The sequence below is a fragment of the Nerophis ophidion genome, linkage group LG02 (assembly GCF_033978795.1).
Source record: "Nerophis ophidion isolate RoL-2023_Sa linkage group LG02, RoL_Noph_v1.0, whole genome shotgun sequence".
NCBI lineage: Eukaryota > Metazoa > Chordata > Actinopteri > Syngnathiformes > Syngnathidae > Nerophis > Nerophis ophidion.
Genome location: NC_084612.1, coordinates 47,332,408 through 47,344,503, shown reverse-complemented (window position 1 = coordinate 47,344,503; position 12,096 = coordinate 47,332,408). Strand labels below are relative to the sequence as shown.

The 12,096-nt window shown below is 41.5% G+C and overlaps 1 protein-coding gene across 2 annotated transcripts in view; it reads right to left on the bottom strand.

Annotated features, from left to right (window-relative positions):
- Nucleotides 1-1,987: 1,987 nt before the first annotated feature.
- The window catches only part of nav1b (neuron navigator 1b), a 152,527-nt gene continuing 142,418 nt past the window's right edge, over nt 1,988-12,096 (bottom strand). For both annotated transcript variants that reach the window (XM_061885320.1, XM_061885329.1), the window contains 7 exons: nt 8,687-8,922; nt 8,467-8,621; nt 8,338-8,409; nt 6,154-6,350; nt 5,970-6,088; nt 5,672-5,869; nt 1,988-5,593 (listed from right to left, as the gene is read on the bottom strand). In XM_061885320.1, coding sequence (XP_061741304.1) covers nt 5,510-5,593; nt 5,672-5,869; nt 5,970-6,088; nt 6,154-6,350; nt 8,338-8,409; nt 8,467-8,621; nt 8,687-8,922 — 1,061 coding nt within the window. In that variant the 3' untranslated portion in view covers nt 1,988-5,509. The remainder of the gene's footprint in view (nt 5,594-5,671; nt 5,870-5,969; nt 6,089-6,153; nt 6,351-8,337; nt 8,410-8,466; nt 8,622-8,686; nt 8,923-12,096) is intronic.

Genomic DNA, 12,096 nt, shown 5'->3' with positions numbered 1-12,096 from the left:
CGGGTGTGATGACGCCAGTCTCTGAGAGAATTAGTCATGGGAGCAGAAGCACGACAGAAGTTTCGCTGATCTCCGGTAAGAGGCGACTTTTTACCACAATTTTCTCACCGAAACCTGCCGGTTGACAAGTGGTCGGGATCCATGTTCGCTTGACCGCTCTGATCCATAGTAAAGCTTCACCTCCGGGAATTTTAAACAAGGAAACACCTTGTGTTTGTGTGGCTAAAGGCTAAAGTTTCCCAACTCCATCTTTCTGCTTTGACTTCTCCATTATTAATTGAACAAATTGCAAAAGATTAAGCAACACAGATGTCCAGAATACTGTGTAATTATGCGATTAAAGCAGATGACTTTTAGCCGCTAGTGGTGCTGCGCTAATATGTCCCCTCCAACTCGAGTCGTCACGCGCACGCGTCATCATACGCATCATCATTCCGCGACGTTTTCAACAAGAAACTCTGCGGGAAATTTAAAATTGTAATTTAGTAAACTAAAAAGGCCGTATTGGCATGTGTTGCAATGTTAATATTTCATCATTGATATATAAACTATCAGACTGCGTGATCGGTAGTAGTGGGTTTCAGTAGGCCTTTAAATTGAATAACTAGCTACTTGTCAGCTTCACCAGTTTAGCATTTAGCAGCACTAACCATGTAGGTAGACTGTCTTTACCTACTTGTTTTAGAGACTAGTAACTGCTAGCTCACATTAGTGGCTGTAATCAGTTAGCTAGTGTGGTGAATTTTACCGTGTAGCATTTTTTTTTATATGATTGTGAGCTAGCATGTGTTTGTATTTGGTCACAGAATAACTAGAATCCAAAGTGCACTTGTCCATCTCAAACTCTTCAGAGAGTGGTGGATGTTGCACCCAGGAAATTTGAATCCTACAGGAATGCAGGTTTGGATTTTAGTAGTGATAATAAAAAACATTAGCGACATCTGGTAGGAAGCCCCCACAGGTAGGAGTAGAGGATAGTGCCCGGAGGTCACCCGACTCAAACTGATCAAAGGGATAATGTCAGGGAGCGATAGACTGGCTGGCTCCAAGGCTAGAGTAACAAAGAGTGGGGGTCTGAGAAGACCTCAGAGGACTGATCAGGCCCATACGCTATCTTCTGGAGTCTGCAGCTGCAGTCTGAGGCTCGCTGAAACAAATAGCTTTTTGTTCGACAATTCCACAGTCACTCTGTCCTGGTAGAGTGACACAAAGTATACAACACTAGCTACAAGAAATACAAGCTAACTTTTATGCTCAAACATATTATATTGCAATAGCTGATAGGCAATAGGCGGATCGGTGCGGCATCTTCAATAATGCGGATGCTGTATCGATCCGTTGTGGTGGAGCTGAGCCGGAAGGCAAAGCTCTCAATTTACCGGTCGATATACGTTCCCATCCTCACCTATAGTCATGAGCTTTGGGTTATGACTGAAAGAACAATATCACGGGTACAAGCGGCCGAAATGAGTTTCCTCTGCCAGGTGGCGGGGCTCTCCCTTAGAGATAGGGTGAGAAGCTCTGCCATCCGGGAGGAACTCAGAGTAAAGCCACTGGAGCCAGATGAGGTGGTTCGGGCATCTGGTCAGGATGCCACCCGAACGCCTCCCTAGGGAGGTGTTTAGGGCACGTCCGACCGGCAGGAGGCCACGGGGAAGACCCAGGACACATTGGGAAGACTATGTCTCCCGGCTGGCCTGGGAACGCCTCGGGATCCTCCGGGAAGAGCTGGACGAAGTGGCTGGGGAGAGGGAAGTCTAGTCTTCTCTGCTTAGGCTGCTCCTGCGACCCGACTTCGGATAAGCGGGAGAAAATGGATGGATGGATAGCTGATTGTTGTACTTGCCAGCTTTGACTTAAATTTACTAGTTTAGCTAGTTAGTTTTCCCGCCTACAGGTACTGTACTTGACTGCTGAATTGGCAGTTTGTATCGATTTCTGTTAGGTCAGCACTTCAAGCCCAAATGAAGCTACGCAGAGCAGATGGTGAAATATAACATGAACTTTATTGATCCAAATAAAAAGTGATGTGTTGATGAATGAATGGAGGCCGCCTTAACACTTTTGTTATTCTTATTGGACCCGAGTCTGAACCCTCTCCGATGATTGTTGCGTCATCCAGAATGCTGCCATATTTACAATCCTTACAAGGATGTCCGTAGAAAATAGAGAACATAACCTTTTGCAAAGGAGTCTTTAAAAAACAAAGAGGAATATCAAATATCAGGGTATTAAAAAAAACAAGTCATGTTAACATGCATTTACAACACGTAAAACCCTCTCATAATATCGTTAAGTCTACATTTACCGATCAGTTAACACGTTTCTCAGAAAATAGGGCAATCCAGTAGGGTTTCTGCAAAACTTTTTGGGATTCAAATGACAACCACGACCGTGAACCGAGGATTCACCCGGCCACTGCATCCAGACCGTGTCTTTCCGTGATACCCTGTTTCCAACACAGCGCCTACCGAACGTTAAGGCTCTCCGTTCCATCCCGTCAAACACACAGAAGAATATTTGTTTCCGACAAACACCAGCAGAAGTCTAGTCCGGACTCACGTTGACGCAAACCTCAGTTTCAGCTAGGACGAGCACGACAATGACAATCTTCAGATCAAGGATTAGTCCTTTCTATTTACAAAAATGTGAAACCACACTTTGGGTGATCACTGTTCAACTCATCTTTGCTACACAAGACTTGAACCCACATTTTTTGTGTGGTAACTCCATTTTGGTATTTTCTAAAAACAGAGTTAATCTGAGTTATTTTGAGATGTAAATTTAAAAAAAAAAAGAAGTAGCAAGCGTTTGATTCATCCTATCAAAATAACTTATCGAGTTGTCATCTAATGAGTCCTTTCTATCTTAGAACAATAAGGACACGTTTCTACGTTACGTCTGGTTACTAATGAAGAACGACGAATGGAGCACCTTAGAGTGGAATGGTCACAGACGTCATGTGACACAAATAGATCGAAACGGTCATACATCGCACTGAGTCTCACGTGACGCCAACTTCTAGAAATGTGGTCAAGATTCTAAAAACTAAGAACTGTTTCAACCTTCTCCCTAAACTCCCCTGAATTGTTGCATGAACACGACAAAAATTTTGTGACGATGTTGAAAAGCACCACGTATCTCTTGGCAAAGTCGGTTTTAAACTCGTTCGACTCAACTTTTAATAAGCGTTAAGATTTTTTTGAGTGGCAAACTTCATCAAACTTCACCTTTGATCTACATTCATTTGTGACAGACGTGACTCAGAACAATGTTTGGGTTTCGGTACCCAATCTCACTAAAAATCATCCTGGGCCTGCACTCTAGTATTAGGGACACGCTTTTGGAAAAAACAAGTCCTTGGATTTTTGTTTGCTACTGTTTTATCAGCAAAAAATGGAGCTTGAAAACATGTACAAAAAAAAAATCTTACCTTATGATGGTTTAGTAAAACTGTTATTGATCGAAAAATTTTGACAATCAATAACTTCTAGCAACTTTATTCGCTAATCTTAACAGCTCGCGTTAGCATTTTATTCAGCATGTGTTAGCTTCTTTAAGCAACAAGAATCCAAAATAGGGATCAATAAAGCGTTACCTAGTAACCTAACATGTAACCCGCTGAACTTTCCAGCTTGTCAATGGTACCATACCATAGCAGACTATACCAACTCTACTAGCAGTCAGTGCCAACAAACTTTATTAGACAGATTCTGTAACTTGCATTACTTGATTGTTGCACTGCCTAACTGGTACATTTTATTTTCCATCTGTACGGGCCAGATAATGCAAGCTATGTCAATGGACGGGTCTCATTCACCAGGTCATTGTAGTCTCATGACATTAAATGCATCGCAACTGGACTGTTTGGTTTGTTTTGGAAGACGTTTGGTCTCTCATCCAATTAGACTTCATCAGTTCATGATCAAAGACTTAGATTGGTTAGGTCTAGTCTTGGACTTAGATTGGTCACATTTAGTCTTAGATTTAGATTGGCCACATCTAGTCTTAGACTTAGATTGGTCCCATTTAGTTTCAGCCTTAGATTGGTCTGATCTAGTCTTAGACATAGATTGGTCTGATCTAGTCTTAGACTTAGATTGGTCTGATCTAGTCTTGGACATAGATTGGTCTGATCTAGTCTTGGACTTAGATTGGTCTGATCTAGTCTTAGATTTTGTTTGGTCAAATCGAGTCTTAGACTTCAATTAGGCTGATCTAGTCTTAGACTTAGATTGGTGACATTTAGTCTTCGACTTAAATTGGTCAGAAGCTTGGGAATTAGATTGGTCAAATCTAGTTTTAGACTCCGGTTATTCAGAACTAGTCTTGGACTTAGAATAATTAAATCTAGTCTTAGACTCGACACTCAGCATCAAGGGTTGGAATTGGGGGTTATATCACCAAAATGATTACCGGGCACGGCCACTGCTGCTTCTCACTGCTCCCCTCACCTCCCAGGGGGGTGATCAAGGGTGATGAGTAAAATGCAGAGAATAATTTGAATCATTGGTATGTTAACTTTAACTTAGATTGGCCAGAACTAGTCTTAGACTTAATTGGGCAAGACCTATTCTTAGACTTAGATTGATCGGTTCTAGTCTTATACTTAGATCGGTCACATGTAGTCTTAGACTTAGATTGTCAAGATCCTCATCGAAGGCATTGCTACCTAACTTTAACTATTCTCTTTTTTCTTTTCAGTGTGGCCCTAATACTCCTTCAGCATCCAGTTTCAAATAAGGGGATTCAAACTGTGTCATCATCCTGGTCAAGTCATTCCAGTCAGAATACTTGGTATAGTGTACATGGCAGCAATGGTGATATTCCACACTTGACGGTGAAGCAAATACTGTAGTGCTGGAAGAGTACAGTGCAGTGATCAGCTGGCATCAAAAAGAGTATGACAGCAATGGTCAGTCTCTGAATGCCTCCATGGACCAGCTAACAACCTGAAACTGGACGAGCTGGTTCAAATGATGTAAGCACCGGTGTGAGCTGCTTAAGTTGTGGTGATGCAGACATTTTTGTTTTTAAGGCAACTTGTTTTGGTTTTCTGAATTTGAGTTTTACCTGCTCTGGTTGGAACGTTGAGGATTGCATAATGTGAAGCTAAGCGAAGGACACGGTTCAGCAACTTCCATCATGCTGTCATACTCTCTTTCTTTGGTTTCCACAGCCGGGCACCTTACAATACCGCGTGTGAGAACAGCTGACCTATCCCATGATGCACTGTTTGAGACATCACCTGAAGTGTTTCATCTTAAACTATTAGCACCAATCTAAGAAGAGGACTGAGGATAAAGAGGAACCTGAAGGGAATCGGGTATGTAATCTGTTTTTCAATCGCTATACCTTCTTGGAAAAACTGCATGACCTGCATTGTAGGAATGAAACTTGCAACCCTTTCTTAGGATTCCTGAATGTGCAGTGTACCGTTTTTACAGCAGACAAGTAATAATGACTGTGACGTTTTGATATGAAGTATGAAGGTTAAGTGTAAGCTTGGTCACAGTCTCGGCAGGCTGGGCTCGTCTTTGTCTGGTGATTCCAGGTAATTGGCAGCCTCTTGAAGCTTCAAAAGCATTGCCATCTAAAATCAAAGAAAAGCGTTTGGAGGATTGGATTCAAAGATGTTTGCCATACTCACACATAAGGTGCTCTCTCTTACCAGCGGATCCGATTCCACAGAGCTTGGGGTCGTCTCCTTACGAGACTTCTCCTCGCTGGACTGACCGGGACTGCTGGAGCTGATGCTTGGGGGAGGAAGGTGGGACAGCTTAGCCTGGTCCTGCTGGGCAGAAGGCCAAGGCAGCGTGTCCCTTACCCACTCCACAGGGTCCTCCCATACCGCTTTCTGGCCGTGTAACTGAGGAGCGGTAACATACCGGAGAAGCAAAATGTGAGCAACTTAAAAAGAAATCCACCACAGACAACTTAAAGAAAGAAGTCAGGCAGCTTCCTCTCACCTTTATGCCGTCCTTTGCTCCTTCCTGCAAGTAGGGAATTATAGAATGGTTCCATAGGTCAATGAACCATGATCGGAACTCATCCACTGTGACTGGACAGGATAGGAAGAAGCAGGGTCCTGAGGAGACAAGAGCAGGAGGCGTTCAGACAAAAGACCTTTTCTCCGATCAGAAGGTTTCATACCAATGAGAAAGTCAGAAGTGCTGTGCTTCTCCAGGAAAGTGTGCAGGTGATACCACAGTTTGGGAACCCAGTCTAGCACCCGGATCAGGTCTTCATTGGTCAAGCATCTCTCATCTTCAGACTCCATCAGCTTCCTGTGGAGGTATCGCACCAAGAAGCCGTTGGCTGGCTCCACATTGTTGGAGAAGGTCACCATTCTGAGATGAAACAGGAAAAGGCTAGGTAAACAACCCAATTCAATAGTTCCATAAACCAGACACCCTACAGAAGAAGATCTTTAGTCTTCTTACCCTGCAACAAAATCTTGTGACAAATGTTTGAATGTACCGTATTTTTCAGTCTATAAAATCCACCAAATGTCCAATAGAATATATTTTCTGCATAACGTGGTAGAAAGCTTGCTTGTCAGTCAATCTCCTTCACAGAGGCTCCAAACAAATCCCCATCTCATTCTTGTATCAAAACTTGAACTGTTGACCATGAAAACATGTGTAGTAGTTGTAAATGACCACAAAGACAGGTGAAGTAGTTGTAAACGATCATAAAGACAGGTGTAGTAGTTGTAAACGACCATAAAGACAGGTGTAGTATTTGTAAACGACCATAAAGACAGGTGTAGTAGTTGTAAATGACCATAAAAACGGGTGTAGTAGTTGTAAACAATCATAAAGACAGCTGTAGTAGTTGTAAACGACTGTAAAGACAGTTGTAGTAGTTGTAAATGACCATAAAGACAGGTGTGGTAGTTGTAAATGACCATAAAGACAGCTGTAGTAGTTGTAAACGACTGTAAAGACAGTTGTAGTAGTTTTAAATGACCATAAAGACAGGTGTGGTAGTTGTCAAGAAGCATAAAGACAGGTGTAATGGTTGTAAACGACCATAAAGAAAGGTGTAGTAGTTGTAAACGAGCATAAAGACAGGTGTAGTAGTTGTAAACGAGCATAAAGACAGGTGTAGTAGTTGTAAATGACCATAAAGACAGGTGTAGTAGTTGTAAACGAGCATAAAGACAGGTGTAGTAGTTGTAAACAACCATAAACACAGGTGTAGTAGTTGTAAATGACCATAAAGACAGGTGTAGTAGTTGTAAACAAGCATAAAGACAGGTGTAGTAGTTGTAAACGAGCATAAAGACAGGTGTAGTAGTTGTAAATTACCATAAAGACAGGTGTAGTAAGTGTAAAAGACCATAAAGACAGGTGTAGTAGTTTTAAACGACTATAAAGACAGTTGTAGTAGTTGTAAACGACCATAAAGACAGGTGTATTAGTTGTAAACGAGCATAAAGACAGGTGTAGTAGTTGTAAACAAGCATAAAGACAGGTGTAGTAGTTGTAAACGACTATAAAGACAGTTGTAGTAGTTGTAAATGACCATAAGACAGGTGTAGTAGTTGTAAACGACCATAACACAAGGTGTAGTAGTTGTAAACGACCATAAAGACAAGGTGTAGTAGTTGTAAACGACCATAAAGACAGGTGTAGTAGTTGTAAGATCATAAAGACAGGTGTAGTAGTTGTAAACGATCATAAAGACAAGGTGTAGCAGTTGTAAACGACCATAAAGACAGGAGTAGTAGTTGTAAACGATCATAATGACAAGGTGTAGTAGTTGTAAACGACCATAAAGACCATAAATGTGCACATAATATATCAATATAATTAATATAATTGCTATTAAGAGTATGTGAACATTTGTTTACTTTTATGCCAACCTCCTTAAAGTTCAGAATCAAAAGTATCAAGCAACTAAATTGCACCAAACATGGATAAGAGTGTTTTACAATTTTCCCATCATGCTTTGTAAATGGGTGTAACTTAATTTTTTTTTATGCCGATTGGACATGTTTCTTATAATATCCACAGAGTTCAGTGACCATGTCTGTTGACATTTTGTTTTGGTTAGATGTTTTTTTCAGCATGACTAGGGAAGGTGGTTTGCATTGGGTCATTAAAGTAAAAGCTGTGCATTAATAGAATGATAAAAGGTCATTGCCCAGGAAAAAACTCATTATGGCACCAAAATGACCTCTTCAAAATTGTTAGACTTGGGCAAGATTCTTCTCCTCAGCCAATTGAAAGACTAGTTTGGACACCCTTGGTTTTGATTAACTATGTCGGCAGCTTCTATGACGTCACCGTGTTACCTGTAAAGTTACAAGAGAACTGATGGTACACTCGCCTAAAGCTGAGGTGCAGGCTGTGGTTGGCGGTCATCTTCACTGGCTGGTTGCTGGTCCCGATGATGTACGGACTGCAGAGAAGAAGAGTATTAAATCTAAATATTTGACTCTTTTAACGTGAGCATTACCATTTGTGATATTTGCAGGTGAGTGCCCCGTTCACCAGCTCGCTGACTGAAGCCGGATCATGAATGTCGTCCACAATGATGACAAGAGGGTTTTCGGACAAGCTGCTCTCTCGGTCGATTTGATTTGCCAGGTTGGAGAGATAGAGCTGCAGATCCTGAATGGAAGACAATAAGTTGACGCCTCGAACTTGAAGCTGGTCTGGCGTTTTCTTCCTGCCACCTTGCACGACTGCCGATGCATGTTGAAGGTCACCACCATGCCGTCAGAGACTCCGCGGTCGCTGCGGTCCACCAGGTATTCCGCCAGGCGGGAGGCCAGGTAGGTCTTGCCTGTCCCGCTGGGCCCAGACAGGATAAGTCTGCGGTGTTTAAGTAACAGGCCGAAGTAGTGTTGCATCATGGGCTTGGGTATGAGGGTCTCAAAGACCAGGCTGTCCACGCACTTCTCCTTCAGGCCTTTGGAGACACACCATGGAAGGTCACCACAGAGCAAACATCAGTTTCTGATCCGACACACTAAAACAAGCTGGGTTATTTAGATAACCCAATTTATGAGTTGTGAGTGTTGGGTTAAATTTTGGAGTTTTTTTAATGAAGAGCAATCAATTTTCACGGTCCGGGCTCGGACTCGCTTTTCCCCGGCAGCTGGGTCTACCAGCACCTCCGCTGGCAGCGCGCCGAGATACGCCCTTGCTTGCGCTGGCCACGTCACGTACACATGCCAGCAAGGCTGTGGTCGATCGGCAATCTGCATACCTGGGACTGATGAGGGCGATCTGTATAAGACCAGTGGACCCAAGGATCCTGGCGGGAACTTAATTACCATTTGTGTACCGTAAGCCGACAAGCCTTATGCTCTCTCTGTTTCCCTCTGCGTTTGCCCTCCCTGTTCTGATGTCTTTGTTGTCCTCCCACAGTGCTTTCCTGAGTGTTACCCGTTGGATCTCCTGTCGTTCCCCTCTGGATTCTGACTGCCTCCCTCGATCCTCGACCCCCTCGCATGGACATGGACTCTGACGCCTCTCTCTCGCTCATGGATCATCTTCCTGCCCTACGGACTGCCTTCCTGCCATGTTCCTCCTCTCGCCCAACACATAACGGTAATTCACAACAATTAATTACACACATACACACTCCTCGTGGATTAGTCACACTCCTTTCTTGTGTTTAGTTTTTATTGTTTGATTATCTTATATATATATATATATATATATATATATGTATGTATATATATATATATATATATATATATACATATATATATATGTATATATATATATATATATATATATATATATAATAAATCATAGAGCGTTACTGCCCCCTTGTGTCTGTGTCGTCTAGCAATACATAACAATAAGGATATTATTTTAACAACATTTCTGGGTTTTCAAAACAATGTACCAAATTTGGATTGTTTTCAATGAGTAACACGTTTTAGGGTAAAAGGCTTTTTTTATTTTTTCATTAAAAAGTTACTTTATTCTTGAAGGGAATTTTATTAAGGATTAATCTCATTGAAATTATTTACAATCACACATTTTATGTTCATGAACATATTTGAGGATGCTATATACAACAACTATGACCATACATACAATTCTTGTTAAAAAAGGTCACTCATATCTTGCTTTTGAGTATATTTTAATGGAATAAAAACAAGTGTGATCAGTAGTTGGGAAGGAGTAGGACAAACCAGCAATAAAATGTATCATTTTTAACCAACAATTAGGTCAAGGAGCGGTAAATTGGGCGACCCAATAGTTGGGTTTGGAATAACCCAACATTGTAGTGAGCATAACTCAGCTTTTGTATTAAATACATTCAACTCAATAGTTGGGTTATGAATCATACGACATTGAGTTAGCATAACTCATCTTTTGTGCTAAATAAATTCAGCCCAATAGTTGGGTTATGAATCAACCAAAATTGAGTAAGCATAACTCAGCTTTTGTGTTAAATAAATTCAACCCAACATTAAGTTAGCATACTTCAGCTTTTGTGTTAAATAAATTCAGCCCAATAGTTCGGGTATGAATCAACCAACATTGAGTTAGCAAAACTCAGCTTTTGTGTTGAATAAACTCAGCCCAATAGTTGGGTTATGAATCAAACAACATTGATTTAGCATAACTCAGCTTTTGTGCTAAATAAATTCAACCCAATAGTTGGTTTATGAATCAACCAAAATTGAGTAAGCATACCTCAGCTTTTGTGTTAAATAAATTCAACCCAACATTGAGTTAGCATAACTCCGCTTTTATGTTAAATAAATTCAACCCAATAGTTGGGTTATGAATCAAACAACATTGAATTAGCAAAACTCAGCTTTTGCGCTAAATAAATTGAACCAAATAGTTCGGTTATGAATCAACTAACATTGAGTTTGCATAACTGAGCTTTTATGTTAAATACATTTAACTCAATAGTTGGGTTATGAATCAACCAATTTTGAGTTAGCATAACTCAGCTTTTGTGTCAGATACATTTAATCCAAAAGTTGGTTTATGAATCAACCAACATTGAGTTAGCATAACTCAGCTTTTGGGTGGAATAAAGTCAACCCAACATTGAGTTGACATAACCCAACGCTTGGGTTGAATAATTCAACGCAAAAGTTGGGTTGAAAAAATGAACCCAAAATGTTGAGTCAAAATAACTCAAATAAGGGCTTCGTCCTTTTCTAAACCAGCAGTTGGGTTAAAATTTGTTTATTTTTTAACCCAACATGTTTAGAGGAGACTTCCGATGGTTTAGATCTGGTCAACAAAATATACTTTCCATTCATGTTTTGCTAAATGTGTACACGGTAGGGAAGGGATTCATATGGGCCCCCAGTTCATCTTTTTGCAATGCAGTCAGCTGAAAATAATGGAATGCACCACTCTACGTGGCAACTGACGCTGTGGTCAAAGTTTGAATTGCCAGAAAACACAATTTAAAGATATTCAACACTCTACGGCCATCTAAATTGAAGTGGATAGTGCACCCCTTAATTCGTCACGTTTCATGTGTCAGGTCAACCGCAAAGAATGGCGTATGAATCCCAATCTGCCAGTGACAAAAGTGGAAAACATAGCACAGGATGTGGGCAGCCAATCAATTAGGATGGTTGAGTCAGCAGAAGCTAGCACGAGGTGGCAGCCTTGCATAAGTCAGCTTATGAAGCGGTTGGCAGAGCGACTGTGCCAGCGTCCAGAGGGTTCCAGGTTCGATCCCCGCTTCTGCCATCCTAGTCACAGCTGTTGTGTCCTTGGGGAAAACGCTTCTCCCACTTGCTCCCACACTGCTTTAAAAATGTAATTGGATAATGGCTTTCACTGTGTAACGCGCTTTGAGTCACTAGAGAAAAGCGCTATATAAATATAATTGACTTCACTTCTGCTCATGTTACTTTGAGACTGTTAATTAGAGCAAACTAAAGTCCTTTGGAGGCCAAACGTTTCTAGTCCATGTGGCGAGTAGTATGAAATAGATGCATGCTCTTCATGAGAAATGTGTCGCTGCAACACTCGGCTCTGAAAATAACTCCCAGCCGTGGGCGAGTGTAGGGTTCCATATGAACATCTATGGGTGGACCTGGCTGGTACCCCGCTGAAGTCTTTCCTTCTAACTGTGGGACGGGGGGTG